Source organism: Buteo buteo, chromosome 4 (genome assembly GCF_964188355.1).
Source record: "Buteo buteo chromosome 4, bButBut1.hap1.1, whole genome shotgun sequence".
Classification (NCBI taxonomy): domain Eukaryota; kingdom Metazoa; phylum Chordata; class Aves; order Accipitriformes; family Accipitridae; genus Buteo; species Buteo buteo.
In genome coordinates, this window is record NC_134174.1 from 30,644,042 (window position 1) to 30,665,244 (window position 21,203).

The 21,203-nt window shown below is 42.3% G+C and overlaps 1 protein-coding gene across 6 annotated transcripts in view; it reads right to left on the minus strand.

The window, feature by feature from the left end:
- The window catches only part of MICU1 (mitochondrial calcium uptake 1), a 107,698-nt gene that overhangs the window by 86,172 nt on the left and 323 nt on the right, over nt 1-21,203 (minus strand). For 3 of the 6 annotated variants that reach the window (XM_075025418.1, XM_075025417.1, XM_075025413.1), the window contains exons 2-3: nt 20,289-20,379; nt 9,179-9,340 (exon numbers count right to left, since the gene is read on the minus strand). In XM_075025418.1, coding sequence (XP_074881519.1) covers nt 9,179-9,339 — 161 coding nt within the window. In that variant the 5' untranslated portion in view covers nt 9,340; nt 20,289-20,379. Of the gene's footprint in view, nt 1-9,178; nt 9,341-20,224; nt 20,244-20,279; nt 20,380-21,203 lie in introns of those variants that run through there. The other 3 variants (XM_075025415.1, XM_075025416.1, XM_075025414.1) reach the window with 3 other exon arrangements.

Below are 21,203 nucleotides of genomic sequence, written 5' to 3' on the forward strand. Positions count from 1 at the left end.
GGTTCGTCATCCCCAAAGAAAACCACCTACCTACCACAGAGGACTACTCAGTGCTAAATTCTCACTTAGTACATCATTCTTTGAGAAAGCCAAACACATGCAACCATAGGATATACATCCATGAAGGATCCTGGGACTCACACCAGGCATTGGCATGATACTCCACAGTTGCAGGTCTTCCAATTAGAGGAATCACAACCCCTCACTTTAAAGTATTTTTCTTCTTTGAGTGACAGAAGCAGAACAGTGTGCTAAAATAACAAAGCTTTATGCCAGAGATAACAGTGCTCAGTTATTCTAATCCTGAAGGCAGCAACAAAGTACCTAGCTATCAGATGCTATTTAGGCTCAGAAGGAAATGTAGGAGATCTAACAAGAATTTGAGCACTCAGGAGTCAGCAAAGACCTTGCCACTGAACAAGAAGCAGGAGAGAGGAATCCTGCCTGACAGATGTGTTATTCAGTTGACTAGAGTTGCCACTCTCTCTGTATGCAAAACACCTGGAGGCATCCAGGTGAGGTTTAAAAGCCACTTAAAACTTCAGGCTTTCATATTGAAATGCAAAAGCAAGCTTGGACACAACATCCATAAAAACAGGCAACCTCCAGGGATTGGGAGTACTTTCAGTGAGGAGCTGTCTCATCCTCAGCTCAACCATATTCAGCGACTAAATTAGTTAGCTGAGATTTAATAAGAAATTAACCAGAAATGATGAAGATCCACAACCCAATTTTTCAGGATGTCACCCCACTCACAGGACTTCTTACTACTTTGCTTCCTTGCTCATCTCTCATGGTACCTGACACTGACATAAATTAGCACAATGAATTTGTGCAAGAAATGCAATGAACACACCAAAATTAAGACAGATTCCAGAGATGAATGTGAACGATTAGATTGAGGAGACAGCTCTGGATAACAGCCACTGCCTAAAATAGGTCCAAGAACATAAGGACACAGCAGCGTAGTCCGCAAGATGCACACATCCTTCCTTCCATCCCAGCCAGCAGCAGGAACATCCCCACAGAAAGTGCCTTCAGCTACTGACAGTGCACTCCAAGGAAGAGCTGGACCAACTGGAGGAGATCTGACAGGGAGCAGCTGGAATGTTTAAGGGTCCAGAACACACTGTGGGAAAAACTGACCTAAATAAGTCACATTGCTATAAGATGGAAAAGAGGAGAATGAGATAACTGTAATTTATATAAAACAGCTGCTGCAGGACTGTTCTCTTGATCCAGCGAGGACAGGACAAGATGCAGGATGTGCTTAAGGACATCACAAGGGAAGAGACTTACACACTGGAGAAAGGAGAAACCTGCGCATACATAGGTATACATACACAGAAAGCATTTAATGTTAAGGACAGGTGAACACTGGAATCAGCTGCCGGGGAGGATTTATACCATCACTGCTCTCCATCACCAGCAAATTGCTAAAAATAGATGAGACAGCTGCCTGTCAGGACTAGCTTGGAGGCACACAGCCCTGCCTTGGCAGCAGACTAGCTGATTTCTCACGCTCCCTCCCACTCTCTTCTGCCGCAGCCCAGTTTAGGCACCAGCACGTGGGCGCAGATGGACAGGCCAGAGCGTGAGGACCTCTGCTTCAAGCCCCTTGAAGGGGACTGCTCTGAAGATGAACCTGAACAGTTTTAGGTTAGTCTCACCAGCTAACTTGGATCATGTGGAATAACATGTTGCTCCTTAGAGATGACTCCCTGATAACCTGTAGAAGAAAACAACTGCTGCAACGAAGGCCATCAGCACCTAGTGACACACACTGGAGGCATCCTACTGACATTATCCTAATATCCTCGTAAACTATAAATCTGTTAATTTCTTAATCCAGGAGATACTGCTTACATTCCAAACAGAGCTCACCCCTAGTGGGGTATGGGACCACACCCCTGAGCTGCAGCCCTGACGGATGAACGCAGCTGCGACTCAGCTACATCTGCCATGCATAGAAAGAACTGAGCAGAGAGACATAAACTCACGCTCCTTACCTCCCAAATGCACTGCTCACTTGAACTTCTCTGGATCCGAACCGTACTTTGAAGGCTGACAGGCTCAATAGCCTTTTTTTCCCCCTGAGAAAATGGCAGTTGCTTGCAGTCACAGCTGCAGCTCCCCTTGTATTTGCTCCTGGGCACACAGGCAGTCCAGCAAGACAAGGTAACTGAATAAAACCATAAGGCTGGCAGAGATAAGAGGTAGGATGACCACTTGAACCCAGAAAGATCACAGCTGGCATCCCTGGTCCCCCCCAAAAGACAGCAAGCTCACTGCTGTCATTCACCAGCATTTCTTTTCAAAAGAAAAAGAATCTTAGGTTGGAAGAATAAGGGAGGCAAAGCAAAGTTTGCAATGCCACAAGCTTTTTAAGGTGCCCTCAAACACAGAACAGCTTTTCTTTCCCCCTTTTTATTACTATTTTTTACAATACTTGAGCATTTGTATGAGCCTGGCTTTATCAGTTTGAAATTATTAACCAGATCAACGGGTACAAGTAAGTCTGACTTAGAATGACAACTACCAACTGCTGAAGATTGTTTTACTGGGTATTCAAAGCTTATACCCAAGGGTGAGAAGGATGCCATAAATGCTAAAAAATACAAATGAAAAAACTCACAACTGTAGTTCAGAAGAAAGCAAGCCCTGTAGAAATAAGGGAACAGAAAAGATGGGAAGTTAAATGTACTCCATACAAATTGAAAAGGTATGTGGGCTACAAGATCCCCTGGGGGCAAAACAACATCCCTTCAGATTCTTTAATTCCCATGAAACCTGGTCTTTAGCTAAAAGCAGACAGCAGGGGAACATCACGGGAGGTCAGTCAGAGGCAGGGCTAACACATCACAGCTTTCAAGCCATCCTGCTATTCACAACTGGAAGACCAGAGAAGGTCATTCCTGGCACCGCTTTTTGCTCTCCAGGCTGGGATGCATTCACACAGCTGCATGCTTCTGATAATTTGGCCTCATGCTCTTGGGACAGAAGTCCCAATGAATTCAGCTGCAAGTCGAGCAGGGAGCAGTTCCCTGCTGTATCTATATTAATACCAATTAAAACCTCTTCTGCTCTAACATTAACTCTAGAGTATTTAATAGCATTATTCCCTTCCCAGCCAGTACCTCATGCAATCCCTCAGTCATTTTGGCAGACTGAAAACAGATGAGCTGCATCACATTAAATGAAGCCTCCTCAACCTCACAAGCCTTTTGGTCTCTTCAGCTGGCCCCATGAGCAGCAATAACACATTATCCCATATGTGGCCTAGACACCAAAAAAAAACCCAAAAAAGAGCATATAGCTTCCACCAGCAAGTCTCAGCAACAGCCAACTGCAGGAGACAGCTGAAGCCGTAGAAGTTTGCCAAAGCAAAAAGTGATAAAAAAACCCCAAGGTTAGGCTAACTTCTGTTTTAAAGCGTTAATTCATGAACATGATGCTCATCCCTAGTTTTCTCCCTTGCTTCTTCCCCACAGATCCAACCTTTAGTACAGCCCAGAAGGCAGCTGGGCCATCGGGTGGTAGTGGACACTGAATGTCATAAGAAAGTGACAGCCGTGACAAGACTAGACCAGAAAGGGGTGACATTTAATGACTGCATTGGAACTTCACTTCCAAATCAGGAACTAATCAAAACTAAGCAATATTTACAATTTCTGCACTTCCTCTATTAAGCCAGGAAATTATTCCCCCTATTCCACTCCCAAATGATATGGCCTCTTGGAGAGATGTTGCTTTCCAGATAGCTACTGGAGGACAGCCAATGCACTTTCAGGAATAAGGGCCAGGTGAGCAGGTATTTTTAGTTATTTGGTGCAAAGGGGAGGCAGCAGGCATGAACTTGGCCACCAGAGGGCACCCGTATTTTTATGAAAGGATTAAAAAGTGCCATTTCCAGCGACATTAAAGACCCAGGGTTCAAAGAAAGCTTATCCTTTTAAGAGACAGAGAATTCGAAGTGTAGTCCCCATAAAGTTGCAGCCAACCAAGACGATTCAGGAATCGGTTTCTTGCATTTCCACCTGGCTTCTCTGCACAAATCCCAGCTCTGATTTGCTATGCAACTTTTAATTAAGATATTATGAACACGCACTGATCAAACTCCAGAGCTCTGCAGGCTTAGGGCTATAACTGTGCTTTAAGCTCTGCAGGTCAGCTGAGGTCACTCTCCCCCAGGGCAGTTGAGAGGTTTTCCTAATTGACTTCAGTTTTGACTTTGACTCATTCCCTGGCATCAGATTCTTTCCTTCCTCTGATGCTCATGGGTAAAAATAATATGAAGCCAAAAGCCACCTGAAAGGACACAGTGCTCTTCCAAGACACCACACATAGATCAATGTGTCTTCAAGCCTTAGGAGAAAACCCTCAGCACAGCAATCCCAAGGATAGTCTCTTCAGTCTGCCATCTCTCTCAAAGAATTAAAAAAATGGAGCAGAGCTCTCAAAATAAAAAAAAAAAACAACTACATTTTTTCATCTTTCCTCTCCTACATCAGGTTAAGTAGTACCTGACACATCTATAGCTATAACACAGGTTTCTCCCCTCTTGACCATGATTTATGTGGTTTCCTTTGTTTTACTAGAAGAAAGATTTTTAAAGTCTCAGTTTCAGCTGGCATAAGGTGTTTCCAGCAATTCTGCCATTAAAAACATATTCTAAGCAAATTACTCTAAAGCCCCTAAGACACTGATGCAAAAAAGCAATGCACTCTTAAACAGAGCTAGCTAAGGGCTGATCTAGGCTTCAAAATTAATTCCAGAAGCACTGATGGAGAAAAGCCAAACAAAAAGCAGTGAAAGTCAGCAGAGCAAGGAAGACAAAGGGTCTTTCCTAAAGAGGATCTTCCAGTAAAGCAACTGGGCACTTGATACAGGATGGCCAAAGGACAAAAGGGTGGAGGAAGAGAAGAAGAAGTGGTAAAGAGGGAATGAAATCTGCAGAACTGGCAGCCAGCACCTAAACAGCTCAGCTTGCTGGTGAGGAGTGGAGCCTGAAAAAGAAGAGCTTGTAACAGAATGAGAAAATACCACCAGGGCTGGGAGATGGCTATCTCAAGCTTAATTGCTTCAACTTACATGCAGGATGGGGCAAAAGGAGTAAGAGCACAGAATAAGGCCAAGGGGATGCAGCAAAATAAGCCTGGGTACCGCATTGGACACAAACACGCTGGTAAGCAAAGGATCTTGTTGTTAAGCAACTTCCAGAGCAACACAGACATCTTGCCTTTATTCTTATTGCTAATACACTTGCAGAAGAAATTAAGCATAACTAAATATTTCCGGTCAATCAGGAAGAGCACTGGTAAGACTCTGCTTACAGAGATCCTTCTGTGCTCCCCAAAGGTACATTCGCTCCCTTGTTTCATTCAATACTAGGCTGATTGAGTGACAAGCTTCAGCACCAAAACACCAATTTAAGTGCTTTCAGACGCCCACTGCCCACAGATTCAGCCAGGAAGGTTTGTGACGTACAGAACATATCCGTGGCCATTTAATAACACTCCAAATGGATATTTGCAACTACAAATACAGAATACAAGTTTTACATGACTATCAGTAACAGAATATTTTTTATAAACATTAAGCTTGCTGCAAACTGTGAGGTTCAGTACTTCTCACACATTAATGCCTCATTTAGATTAGCCAATGACTGTGCCAAGATTTACTTCAATTAATTAATTTAGTTCATTATACCAATGCCCAGATACTTAATTGCATCTGTTGCCAGCTGGAAATCCTCAGAGTTTAAGTCATTGCTTAGAAAGGGTAAACTTCATTAGTCTTCTAAGCTCAGTTATTTGCATTCCTGAAGTATTCTTCACCACAGCAGAACAGAGCAGCATTAGCTACTCCTGTCATCTAATTACTTAGATGAGATATATTCCACCACAAACAGGCAGCAGGAACTCCCGGAAGACAGCGAAGGCAAGAAGACCAACACTTGCCTGCAACAGATGGCTATGCAGAAGGCTACACGCAGATGCAGATCAAACATGAAGATCCCACCTCCCATCTTAGGAAGACACAAAGTAAATCTTTCCTATCTTGCATCATACAATCGCTGGAGTTTTTTTATATATATCTTTTCAATCCTTGACTTCTCCTCTATCTTTGTGTGGGCTTCCTTATCCCAGCGCTGGCTTCTGCTGCTGTTCAAAGCATATTGTACAGAATTAATCTGAAATACACTGCTTTCAGGCTGCACGTGACAGGCAGAAACCACCTGAGAAGTCCTGTCTTTCTTTATGCTAAGTAGTGGAAAAGGTAAGTTCACATACAGGTACCACCATATTAATCCCTTTTAGCAGTGTTCACCATCATCAGAAGTATAAGCAATTTGTTTTGAAATCAAAGTTTGGGGGGGGGGTGGGGGTGTTAAGTACTGATGAGAGATGCATCACTGCTCCCCACATGGCAGTAGAGAAGAATTGGGGCATTTACACAAGGCTTTATGCAGATAACAAAAAAGAAATACAAGTCAGATATTTTTTTCCTTTTATTACTGCTCTTACTCTAACACTGCATCATCTACTTACCTCACCCAAGAAGCATAAGATTTTCAACTGCTTCTTGATTCAGCCTATTACATTCTTAATGCCTTAACCACAGAGAAAAATAATTCTAAGAAAACAAAGAGGAGGGCATCCCTCATCTTAAAAGAAAACTTCACTGACAGCCTGCAGAAGAGCATCCATTACTGCATTCCCTACTCAAAGGGCAATGAAGTGTCTCACCAGAATATTAGCAGGCACACATTCCTCATTAGAGTCATCTGCCATCGAAGGGACAGCAATTCTTTGCAATGCTAAGAGAGCCACACTTAGGACCTGCTGGACCCCTCAGAGACTGTGTGGCACAGGAGTTTCACAGCACAACAAAAGCATGGTTGCTTCACTAACCAAAGGTAAACAAGCATCGTAGGTCATCCCTAAGAGAGACTAACTGCACCAACAGAACTGGTTACACAAAGGATCTCCCTAACCTGCTTCCCATTTAAATACCACTGCAACATTTAATATATCAAAATTGCTTACTGCTAAGTGTAAATACTCAGATGCACATGGACATTTCTCTCTGTAGTCTATAAATTACTTTTTCAGTGACACTTGGCTTATTTGATCCCTGTGTCCTGGCTACATGTATTACATGTTTACGTTTTATAACTAATTCATTATACTTACTGCTACTTACTGTAATAACTCAGGATGTAACTACCTGAATAACCCAAGAAGTCATCACAAACATTTTGTATTCACCTATGGTTAAACTCCACTAATCACCCAATTTATATATTGTGAAAGACAAAGGAAATTTGCAGTTCCTCATCACTCATTTAAACATGGTGCTAAAATGCCTATTTGAAAGACTGTTGAAAACTTCTACAGGTGTCAGTATGAAGTATTTTCTATACCACACATACCATGTTCCTCTCATTCAACAGCTGTATGGCAAGTAATTAATTTAATATCATAAGCCTGGATGTACTTCTATTTTACAGTTACTGACATCGTGGATTTATTACATCGTTCATATAGGAAAAGAATACTTCAAAGTCTGTACAATTTTATGTAGCGCTTCACAAATTTATGTAAGACAAAGGAGACAGAGCAAGGAAAGAAAAAACCCAAATAGTAACAGCAAGTCAGTCTCTCCAGATTGATGAGGACTAGGGAGATCACAGACCATGCTACTCCAAAGAGGCTGTCCCTCTCCTTTATCTGATTTCTATCAGTGCTCTCAGCAGAGCAAGGTCAAGCCTGGCCACAGTGCACAGGGGCCTCCAAGGAACAGCCAAGTACTCCAGGAGCCAAAAATCACTCCCTGAAAACACCCCCGACCTAGCACACCACATACCATTAGCAGCTCTTTGCTTGCAGGAAGCACCTTCCTCCTGATAAAAGGCAAAGCTAACAACTGACAATTTGGCTGTTTTTAAAAGCAGGCGAGATATTAACTCAGTGTCTTTGGGACAGCTTTACATAGGACATGATGTCCTCCTGCCTACTTTGCTATCATGCTGAGGATGTTTTAAGTGGGAAACAAATGTGCTCCCTTCCCTGCCTGAAAAAGGGTGTTATCCTGGCCATCCCCACAGAGGCATTCAGGTCCTGTGGATAAAGAGGCACTACACAAGGGCAGATCATTAGCAAAATGCAGCAGAAGACAACACTGTGCAGGATCACAGTGTTCTTCCTCAGCCTGAGCAACTCCTTTTAGCAGATATCAGGGTTTGACAGCTCTAGGCACAGCCAGAACAATTACCATCATCTTCCTCCCACTGCATTAAAACTAGAGCCTTCTAGCCACAACACAGGCGAGCAGAGAGCCAGCAATACATCCCCTAAATATTGGGATGAAAATAAGACAGGTTTTCAGCAAAGACTTTATTTTCAGACTCTAATTGCAGCAACAAGCTGGAGCAACACTGCTGGTGCCACACTGCTCCCATATTTTGAGGGAAGAGAAGGGAGTCCTTCATTTATTTCAAGCGTGGCACAGGCCCAGGGTTCAGTGAGGGTCACCTCAGGCAAGCACAAATATCCCCTTTCTCCCCACAGTTACGGAAACAAGCTTTGAATCTCACAGCCCAGGAGTAGGTGTGCTCAGACTCTGGCCCTTAAAAACCACATAAATCCTGTGCGCAGCTAACTTGCCACCAAAAGACAGACTGTGCCCTTCTGCTCCCCTGCTACGTTTTATATATGAAGCAGTCAGCAGAACACAAAGAAAATGAGAGCAACATCCCCTGGCCAAGCATGCTGTCCTAGCAGCCCTCCCAGAAGCTGAGACCATGATGTTTTCACCCAACTTGGTTGACTCAACCAGTTTCTCTTTGCACAACACCACAGACCCATGTAGCATCACCACACAGGGGGAAGCCAGGCAGCAAACCCCACCAAGGGCAAACAGCCTGTGTGAGGACGGCTACAGAGGAAAACTCTTCAGCCCTGAGCTTTTTCACATCTCTGACTACTCACAGCAGTAAAGAAGCTCCACAGGGAGTCACCAACAGCCATTTCTTCCATGCAGCAGAAGCAGAACAAGCAATAATGCTTTACAAAGTCTCCCGCAGATCTTAAACCCATCTGCAGGTACTTACCACAGGACTAAAGCAGCATGAGGTCTTAGGCAAAAAATAAAAAAACCCAAAAATATCTATTACCTCTGCCAAAGGAATCTGGCACTTGCTGTCGCTGCAGTCGTCCCTATGAAAGCCGCCACCACGAGCCTACGCCTGGTCCTCGGGTGATATGACATTCCATGGTAACGCCGCGAAACAGCAGACAGCCCTGCTGCAATGGGAAGAAATCGAAGGCGAAACATCCTGTCAAGTAAGAACAACAATTAGTAAAGCAACAAACCGTTTCCAGTTGCGGACTCTCACACTGACCCTCAACCAGAGATTTGCTCACATTTTTTCTAAAATAGTAAAAGTTACAGAACAAAACTGTCACAGATGTTTATTAGCTGTTCTGAAATAGGCACGTAACCTGCCTAATAAATAGCAAATTACAAGTATTACATATTGGCATAGACCTGGCTGACACACCTTGCTGTCACATCCCAACTACTCAGCTGCTCTTATAGCATTATTCAAATTCCTCTTCAGCCCTTCCCCAGCACACTTCATTAAGAGGAAATATTTGCACTCTCCCACTCAAGTTCCAAGGCACAGAAGATGCAAGTAGATCTTAGAAGCAGCTACAGCAAATAAGAGCCATTTGGCCAGAGGGAAAGACACAGCTGGATTTTAAAAGGCAAATTAAACCAAATAACAAGCAAACCTACCAAACAGCACCCAACCCAGTCATTTTAAATTTCCCCAAGAAAACCCTACTGTTCTTGAATCACTTTTTTTAGCTGGCCTGGAGCAAAACATTTATATTCAACTCTAAGTATAAGACAAGTTTCAAAGTGTCAAAATTCGTAAAATACAATCTATACCCGGTTACACACACAACAGTATACAGAAAAATGGGAAGCCAGAGCTAGAGTTCTAAACATTATTATAACAGAGAAATCTGAACCACAAAAATGTCACCTCATCATACATACCAGCTAGAGAAGACAATGCAATTTTTACTAGCTCACAAAATTGAAGGTGAAGGGTAAATGTTGCCTTTGAAAAGAAAAGGTGCTGCATCTTTTAGTGCAATAAAGATTTTTATTTCTAACTGATGCAAATTCAATTTTCCAATTGCAGGGTCAGCCTTAAAAAAAGAAATAGGGAACAGAATGGTAAAAGAATTCCCCAGGCCAGCAAAAACACTGGAATTGGAGAGCAGGGGGGCAGTGGCCCAATTTTTTCCTTTTGTTCCCCATTCTTGCTGTTCTATTCAATTATTCCCAGCCAGCAAATAACCACAGAATATAAAAATAAAGTCACATCTATTGGTTTCTATTTGCAACACAAGATGCCATCGCTCCATTCTGCTAAACCATTAACTTCCAACAATGAGAATCTTGGGACCGTTTTGTGCAAACACACCTTACATGTGTGGCGTGTCATCCCATTTCAGCTATAAAGAGTTGAATATATTACTGCCCTTTTCCACCGATCAAAGCAAGACGCAGCTCAGGATTTCATAATGTGAACCAGTGATGCGAACTTCGAGAGGGGAAGAGAGGAAGAGGGAGGGAAGACGCACATAAAATATTCAGCAGATAATTTTGAGTGCCAGCGCTCAATATCTTTTAAGGCAAGAGTGGTAGAGGTGCATCTGAAGACTTCACAGCACAATCAAGAAATACGTGACGAGGCGAAGGAAAGCACAGATAATGAAAAATCATTACAAATCCCTTATCGATGATTTTTCATATCAGATCTAAGGTTTTTGCATGGTCCTGGGACAAAAGAGGTGGGATGGAGCACCAACAGGCAACGGCAGGGTGGGACAGAGGCACCAATACTGCTCTTGCTGGGCAGGGCAAAGCCACAGGGTGTCTATCCCTCACCACCCTGGTTTATGGGCAAATACAACGAACTCTGCTGCTCCCAGCTAGTGCATCTGAATAGCATCCATTTTATATTCATCTGTGCACATATTACAAATCAAGTTTGCAGTCAGCATTACCATTTTGTTTATTCCTTTAAAAATAAATAGGCTTAAAATTAAAGTTTTAATGGAATACAGCCAGCCAACAGCGCTTATTCTCCAATCTTCTCCAGCTTGGAACAATAGAAGATTTTGTTATGAAAAACAGCTCTTATTTCAAATTTAAAATTATTTCTATCCTACACAAACCTGATGTTCCCATTTCATCTCCAGGGATGAATTTCTGTTACATATGCAGAGAACAACAACAACAACAACAACAACAACTTAAAAAAAAAAATTAAAAAATCAGCAAGTGTAATTTTCACTAAGAAGCTAATGTCACCCATACTTGGGCTCCCCATCCTAATTACAGCTTTATATGCATAAGATGTAATGGATAAAGGAAGTGTTGCCAGTATCATTTAATGAGTCAAAACGAAAATCAAGCCCCACAGAGCTTACTTCTGAGCTTGAAGAGATTTTTACAACATTTCAGATTGTTGGCTTTAGTACTGCATAAATGTTTGCTCTGTCTGAGCCCTAAGAAACACTAGATTATCCACTTTGTCCAAATAATCTCCATCCTTGATGGTGCTGGGACATTCACCCAGACAGTGCTCACTTGGTAGCAATTGCTCGAGAGAGCTGAAAGCAGGCAGTTCCCATAATAACCCTAAAATAAAGAGTATCCTTATCTCAGGAAAAAAAAAAAAAGGCACTTCAGAAGCTGAATTTTCCATGCTTTCCATCTGCAGTTTTACAATCTCTCTCTCCCCCCCCCTTTTTTTTTTTTTTTAAATCAAAACCACCATGATATTTGGTATGTTTTGTTAAAAGCTCCAGGCATTTAAGTCAAGATCACTTGAGAAAGCTGGTGCTCACTTTTAAAAAGATTAAAATATGCATCTTGCCCTAACTCAGCAATGAAAAGCTTAACACCACGATCTGCAGTAGGATAAGGAATAAAACTGAGATAAAGTATAAAAATCCCAAGAACTGATGCGATTACAGCCTACAATAAGAAAAAACCTCAATTCTTGCATGACTTAATACAATAAAATTATTTTTTTTTTTTACAGAATACAACAAAGTAGCTCAGCGAAAAAAAACATTAACTTCAACATACTGAAAATAAGGATCAAACATAAAAGTTATCGTGACGTTCTAGCATTACAGCTACAAGGAATCTGTAGATTGTATTTTTGTTTCTAAGAAATAAGACACTCTTATCTTAAATTCTTGCTCTGAACAGCTCTACAGTTACTTTCAGAGGTTGCAATAATATCCTTGGACAAAAGAAATAGTTGGGGTTTTTTTCCAGAAAAGAATGACATGCCTTTTATTTACGCCACAAGACAAAGGTTTGTGGGGTTTTTTTAGCAGAAGAGTCAACCGACACACTTGAAGGTTTAAAACCAAAAGTTTTGTTGACTGTCTGCTCCACCATTAAATATGAGCTGCTCCACCAAAACCCAATCCTCAGAGCTCAAACATTCAAAAAACCCTAAAAACCCCAACTTAAAATCCACGTCACCCCAAACCCCCACCAAAAGAGATCTGACAGCCCATCCTGGTACCTGTCTCTCTCTGTCCACTTTGGCACCACGATTCTCTGCCCCAGCTGCGTGGTTTAAGCTGTGTTTCTGCCCCAGCTGCTGCAGCAGCTCTCATGGCCATCAGGTAAGCACGCAGGGCCCTGTTCTATGGGTACATGCAGCTGGCAGGATGGAACAACATAGAGCCTCATGTATTTATAATTTAGCATTAAATGTGTTAGCGTCTTTGACATCCAGGAAATCCACAAACCCATTAGGAAAGTACCACTTCTGATCCAAGAAACAACAGGCATTATTCAAACTGAGGACATCCAGAGTGCTTTAAAAGAAGAAATGCAAAATTATTTCAACAGCTATATACCTTCTGGCTTGATGTGGATATTTTATTTCCCCAAACAACAATCCTCTGTCTGCTAACCTGTTTGGCAAAGAAATTCAGACAGGCTCTCTGCTTCTCCCCCCTGCCATGTCCAAAGCATCAGCAGCCCAGCCCTGAATTTTTTCGGTGCACATAAGAATTGGCAGATTCCCACTCTCTTGCATCCTTTTTCAGATACCAAAAGAAAAGAACGAAAAGACTTGCTCCCATTTTTCCCAGCACCCTAATTAGCTGATGGCTTCAAGACTGAAAGCACAAAGTAGCCCAACCCAGCCCAGGTAAAAAGGGACTTCACTCTTGGGTACCCCACAGCACTGAACTTTTTGTAGTCCTTTTTGGCAATCCAGAACAGCTTCAGTTTTTAAGATGAAACACACTTAGAGCAGCTTTTTGACGTTGAAGCTGGCCTCGATGGCACAAGTAAATCCAATGGAAAGGAAAAGTCAAGACACAAAGGAAAGGGCAAAGCAATTGGGACAGAAGTTTCACCATAAACACTGATATAGAGATACTTAAAATAATCTTAAATATATAAACCGGGCAAAAAAACCTCTTAGCCTCAAACCTGCCCCCACCAAAATTAAGTTATTAATTTTGACTTCTCCTCCCCCCAGTCCTCCATACTTTCCATTTACAAACTGGAACCAGTGAGAGAGATTTGTACGAGGGTAATTCATAGAAAGGGTGCCCAGAGGTGGACTCCAACTACTGAGGCATCTGGATCCACTCCTTCCCCCATCCCCAAAAGAGACAGAGCCGCTCCTGCTCTTTCCCCCTCCTGTAACTCCAAATTTTCACCTTACCCAGTGCAATTTTCAGATAAAGAATTACTCACATTACTTAAGTTATTAGCTCACCAAGACGCATAAATCAGTTTTGAGAATGAAAATGAAATCTAGCAGCAAAAGTAATTTCTTCTCAGGTATGAGATTGGGGCAATATTTGATCACATTCATTTTGCTAGAGAAGGGAACCACATTTGTTTCAGAGCACAATTTAAACTGATGGAGAGTCTATGAAGCATTAGTCAATAACATGCTGCTAGGTCTTCAGCAGAAACCTAAACCATAGTCTTGCAATTTCTTTTTAACTGCCACTGCAGTAAGGGTTCACCTCTTCGTAAAATCCTCAGCCCTGAAAAAGCACTTCCCAACACTACAGCTCTGTAACTATACCCAACCATCACTCGTCCTCCCCTTGGGGATGATCAGGGCCATCCCTCAAATAGGCAGAATTTTGTATTAACCTTCATTCTGCTTTGAATGCAGCTGCTATTAAAGTCATACTATTGCATTTCATAATATGCTTTAAAATTCAGTCTAATATTGCCTACCAACATGTTTTGGCATTCTGTAATCACCTCACCATTAATGTGGCTTATTCAGTATAATGATTTACCGGGATGATATCCATTAAGACTCCATTATTTATGCCATCCTTATCTCACAAGTTGCTTTATTGTGCCAAATTGATCATTTAGCATCATAAGACACAAAGTGAAAATAAAACAGCAAAACCATGGCTAGTTGGAATCCAACTTGTTAAACTACCACTTTCACACACAGGTGTTGTTCTCCTCAGTTTAATGCAAACATCCTTACTATTAGCTATATTTAAATTAAGGAAAAGTAGGTTTCTCCTACTCTCTCTTCAGTTGCTCTAATCCCTCCCCTATTTTTAAGCTCCACAAACCTACACCTGGGTTCTCACTGCTTGCAAACAAATAGTTTCCTAGGAACTGCAGATCATCCTGAGATAGCAAGTACTGTACAGAAGAAATAACCACCTCTCCTTGGGCTGTTCAAGTCTCCCATGCTGACCTCTGCCAAGTCTGCTGCCCCAGGAGCTTCGCCTTAGACTCAAGCAGACTGGCCAAAGAAGAGTCACGAACCCCAAACGCTGCTGCACACAGCCTAGATTAAAACCAACAAGACTGAAAATAATTTTACTGATCTTCAGTGCTAAGTAGAAAAGACAATGCATTGTGAAGACACACACAAGACTTTTGATTTAGCCTTAATAAAGCATTATTAGTAATTGCAACCGAATTATTTATAAGAGTGTACGTCAGTAGCTAGCTTGGTCTTGGTCTTCCCTTGAAAGGGAGGCAGGAGTGTTTCACTGGGGAAAGATCTTTGCCCACCCTCGAACATTTAAAGTCTACTTAGGATAAAGTCTTTGGTGACAATTAAAATGGCAGAAACATCACTTGGCAAGCTCAACAGCAACCCCAAATCTTACCTGCTAGCTGAGTCACTAGGGGACTTGTGAGTTGATGCAGTCACCACAAACTGCAGCTTTTGAGAAACACATGAAAAATGAGTGTACCCAAACAAAATAAGCTGGTTACATCTGTTGCTGCGGCAGTGAAAATAGTGCCTTCAGCAAGGATATTTGCTTGCTACTTCAGACAGTCAGTCTCAAGCAATGCACAGTAAGTTTTTAAGGGGCAACTATAATACCTCACAGAAATTAATCCTAAATGCTGCTTTTTCCTGGTTAAAGTTTTCTTTTCCCCTCCTCCCCACAAAATGCAGCTTATTGCTTGGGCTTTTCCACCTAGAAAACATTACAGTAAAGCCCAGCACTGACAAACTCCTTAGTAGCATCTCCAGAGAAGCCAGAGTTAACTAATAAAGCTGTAAAAACAAAAACTAAACAAAAAACTTCTCATCCTTTATTAAAGATAATGACCCTGTTTCATGAGCTACTTTTACCTTAATCAGTTCAATGTGAAATTTTCTTTTTCCAATAACTATTCCCAAATAATCAGGCTGTCTTTGCAAACCAGCCACATGAGCTGGCACACCAGAGCAGAGACATTTTTGCAGGAGGAGAAAATGACACCAATTTGAGGAGCAAAGGTTTGTCAGAGAACTGTTGGCAGAGGAGTAGAAAACATAACGCTTCTGCCTTTTTCTGTAGAAAGTAATGGCCAGCAAGAAAACGGCTGCTTAATGGCCCAAGCCATTTAACTTGCCTTGCATAATGTGTGTCAATGGGATGTGCTTTTTCTGAGAATTCCTAACTTTCGCATCAAATTGAAAGACCGTCCTTGAAGCTCCTGCCCTTTCTCCAGCCAATGGCCACCTACCTGAGTGTACCTTACAATAACAAACAAAAAAATCCCACAGCAGTTAAAGCAGATTTAAGAGGTGTTTATGGCTTACTTGGCTCCAAGAAAACTGGTGTTAATTCTTACTGAACAAACATGTGTTTCACAAGAAAATAATGCTGGAAGAGAAAAATATAAGTAGTCCGAGGAGAAAGCAAAAGCCTCACTAGGCTGTGAAGGTGACAATTCAACAGGCTTAAATTATCTGCAGATATACATCCAGCTCCAGAAAAACACAAATTTCTTTTTGGAGGTACACAGACAGCGGATCACCTCAGAATTTGACATGGTGAAGTCTGTACCTCTTTTTCTCTCCAACAAGGAGGAAGAAGATTTGTGAACCCACGGAGAACTTGAATTTGAGTATCACCATATGGTAATTTCCCCCTTTCCTGTTCTGTCTTTTAAACAGAAACATCATCTAATCCAGCCACGGCCACTTGCTTCTTTAGAAAAATGCCTTTCCTGCCCAAGAGCCACACTTTGATGGCACATATCCAAAGAAATTTTAAATAAAAATCTTACTGAAATAAACAAAGTTACAGCATCTGCATTTCATCTACTGGGAACTCAGGAGAAGAGCACTAGTTCCCCCCAAAAAAGGAAAAGTAAGTCCGAACCGTTGCAGTTGCTTTTCCAGCAACACATTATTAGATTAGCTTGATCTTCAGAGAGAATAAAGAATACGGATAAGCCTGGCTAGTGCCTTGTGATTTTAGAACACGACCTGAGGAGTTCACTTTCAGCATGAAAAAGCCGGCAACAAATACTTGGCTCCATCCAGGGTGCCCAGGCGGATTGCACACGTATGCTCATGTGCTGATCTGGAGCAAACACCCCACCAAGCAGAGGAACAGTAGAATCACAGTCTCTGACCACTAACACCAACCACCTCCCTCCCTGCAGCCATGAAACCAAAAAGCAAAATATCCATCAGCGGATGGAGGAGTTTTACTTTGCAGTCCACCAAAAGTTCAGCCAACAGAAAAGAAGGGGATTATATTAATGGAAACAGCAACCTTAAGAGCACATGATAAAAGCCATAGTTCAAGACTGTAAGAAGAGGTGTTAAAAAACCCCACCTCCTCATATCAGTGTTAGAAGGGTGGGGGCATCAAACTCCTGGGCAATTCCAATGGACAGCAAGCCTGGTGCACACACACAGCACATCTAATACAGTGACAATCCTCCTGTATTCTTTAACACTGACTGGCATAAGGCAGGCATCAGTTCTTGCAGATCTTCCTTGTGGTTTTATCATAGCTAAGATTTTAGTGAAAAAAAAAAATACAACTACTCCTCTAGCTCTTGAAGCAAAAATGCCAAAGATGGAAAGTTTGCATCAAACTAATGAAAACACAGATGTTAAAGTGGTGGTACATAACACAGCTAGTCTATACAGATACTGGGTCTGATTGCAATGCTGTCATACACTGGCTTTGTCTGCATCATGGACTGACACACTGCAAATTATGAAGCCACAAGGATTCACAGGTCTCCTATTTCAAGCACAGGTCAGCTGCAGCATTGCTCATATCAAACCACGATCTTCTTTCTTGCCGTCTACAAGAGATTCCTGGGTTTCATTTCAAAGAGCTATAAACTCTGACAGTAACAGAAAATCTCAAGAATTTAAGCTTGAGAGACCCTGGTGACTTAAAAGAAAAAACACCACCCCAGAGAAGCCAACTATTTTCTATTTAAAAAACACAACCAGAGAACAATTACTTTAAGCCACTGATTTGTTTTGTTGTGGGGGTGGAGGAAGGGTGACAAGTTGCCACAGGCTGCAGGGACAGAAAGGAAACCCTGTCATGAATCAAAGGCTGTTTATGCAATGCATTTAAGACCACACATTCACTGCTATTATAAACGAGCACAAGCAGCTGGCCTGCCCCAAGCTGCACATTCCCTCCTTGTGCCGGCCCAAGCACAAAATTCCCAGTTACAAGGATCAGCACTTTGGTCCGCTCTACCTTTTCCTACCCCACATCCACAGTAGTGCCAGCCCAGACAAGAGGATCTCTTCACGCCATGGTACCGCCAGCAACAAGCAATGGGGGGACTGCAATTAAAAGCTGCTCTCGACAGAGGTTAAATCTAGAATGCATGAAAGGAAATCCCGTGGCAGGTTTCTCTGGGGAAAAAAAAAGTAGTCACTGCACTCACAGACAAGGTAGCAGACAAAGATAACCCAGAATTTACTAGCCAAGGACTTTTCGGATAACGCTACGGAAGCCACAGTAAAACAAAGCATGATCTCAACAGTCAAGCTGTCTATTTTTTCTGTTTTATAGTATCTTAAATCTTTCACTCAGGGGCAAGCCTGCCAAAGACTTTTGGATGGTATGTGCTTAGGCAGACAAAGTGCATTTCGTCTCAGATTTTACTAGGAGTCCTTGCGTTTCTTACTAAAAGTGTCAAACACCTCACCCTAAAGATACATAGCCATCCTCCTCATTAAGAGAGAGCCATACCATTTGCAACACACCTTTCTTAAAACTGTTCTGCTTTAAAAAAAGTAAAAACATCCTTCTCAAAGGCATATAACGCTAGCTACAATACTCAACAACCCTGGGTAACTGTTTCCTACTGAATTATCTCAAACAGCATCATCACACCCAAAGTCACATCTATACTGAACACTTTTTCACTAACACCCCTGCAATGTCCCAGCAGGAACACACAGCACCTGGAAAATTAACAAATAAGGTTTTTTGTTATTGTGCACAAGCATCCTCAGCTCTACTGCACTGAATACTGTTAAAATACTGTGCACCAGCAAGGCCTCTGGCAACTTGGGAAGAATAAAACAAGTATTTCTATGTCCCAGCTCAGTCCATTTCAAGAACCGTTACTGCAGCAAAAGGAACAGCACACAGCAACGTGTTTTTATAATAAACCTAACATGACTGCTACAGAACTCTTACTTTGCTGAAGAAATGCAAAAATGGTTGTTTCCACATTCTGGATTTAAAAATGACTGATGACTCCCTCAAATATCACCTGAAAAGTGTAATGCTTATGGGACACTGTTTCAAAGCCCTTCTGAGACTTCAAATGATTTGCAAGTCTTGCAGTTTGTCCTGTTAAACTGCCTGAGGACAAGAGTACAATCTCTCCTCTGAAAACACTACTGCGAGCTTACCCGGGAACCTGACTTCTCAGCCTGAGAGGCACAACAGGAACCTATACAGAGAAGTTACACGAAGACTAGTAAGGCACAGGGAGCTCCGGAGAGCCCCCAGTAGGCAGACATTAATCGTCTAAGCAAGGCACACCATTCTTTTTCCTCCAGATCATAAAATTTCAATTTCTTTAGTTCAGGAAGCATAATGAATACCACAAAAGTTTCTGCAGAAAACGGGTCATTTGGAGAACAAGCCATTTCCACGAGCAAACAACGAACTGAGGCTACATGAACTTATGATACACTGCCAAATACATGCCTTATACTCTTTCTAACATACCACTGAACACCAGAAAATTTAAGAGGATGGTTATAAGCCACAGAACCCTCCATGCTCTCTTCTGGCAGCAGCTACATGGGCTAAAGAAGCTGCTGCCTCAAAGTGCTGGCCACCACAACCCACTCCAGAGTCCCAGAGAAGCAGGCAGTGATAACACTAGAACACATTTCCTTGCACCCCAGGCTGGCCAAGAAACTCTTTGCTGCTCCAGATGGACAAGCACACACAGTTTAAGCATCTTTAGTTAGTTTTGGTTGCTTGTATAATTTTATTTTTAAGATCCCTCCCTATGTTCAAATACATTTTTACTGAGTGCATAGAAATAGTGAGTTGCATTGGGTTTTTCTTGGGTTTTTTCAATATTTTATGAAAGTGGACAGCTGAGGTTGGGTTGACAGGAAGGTCCAGGCAACAGACTTTTTCCACAGCTCATACCATGCCTGCTTCACTCCTCCTACCAAATCACAGGACACACTACCTGAGCGTTCCAACAGAAAAGTCAGCACAACTTATCAAATTGCAAAAAGGCAACCCATTTTGCTACAGCTGTAGGAAATATCCTGGGTGAATGCTTCAGAACAAGAAAAATTCCAAGCAGGGCAGATTTAAGGGTAAATATCAGTCAGATGATTAGTTCAGCAGAATTAAACCTGAGAGCAGGGCCACAGCATGCTATGAGTTGCACGCCCCTGCAGGCAGCAATACCATCCTCACTTGTAGCTCAAGTGTCTTCACCCTCAGCTTGCAGGTCAAGCAGTCATGAAGAACACTGGGAATTATTTCTCAGCAATTGCAGGGCTGTGTTCTATCAACAAGAAAGAAACACAATAAAGATTATAACTCTTTGCTGCCAGAAACATGCTGCACACAATTTACCTCCTGGCAATCATGCTCTGCATATTAGCGCTCACACATATCGACCTCAGTAATTGCATCTCAGACTGCCCGCCAAATAAAGCCAGGAGGGGAAAAATGGTCACGCCACTGATGAAAAGGAAGAGCCAGCCAGGCCTTTACTTTAACTGAAGTCTGAGCTGGCACTCCAGTTTCTAGAGGAGAAAGCCTCAAAAAGCCCTGCCTTGCTTGACCTTCCCACCCCTAGTCAGTAGGCCCCACTAAACACTCAGATTTACTATCTTTCCCATGCAGCTCATTAAACTAAAGACAAATACACTATACATAAATCATGTTGTGATAAAGATCAGGCCTTTCTATACTCTCAGCAGTTTATTAACCCAAATTCACCCTAAAGGTTTTCCCAAAGACAAACTGCACATCAAATACAGTTGAAGTTAAAGCTGGTTAACGAACCGCTATTAAAAAAAATTGCTTTTACATTAGCTATAACGCGCAGCAATAATTCACCCAGCCTTGGCAACGCCACCAGCCAGCCCCTACAACAACAAAAATAAACCAAAACGGGGGAGCCGAGACTCAACTCCTTGCCCCGCCCGAGAGCTCCCCAAAAACACTCCTCGCAGGCCCCCCTCGGCCCAGGCACGCCGAGGGGGATCGATCCTTCCTTCTCCTCCTGCTTTCCCAGCAGGAAAAGCTGAACGCCGTCGTGGAGGCACAACCCCTGAAGCATATTTCGCAAGGAAGAAATTATAGTATTACTGCAGAATGGAG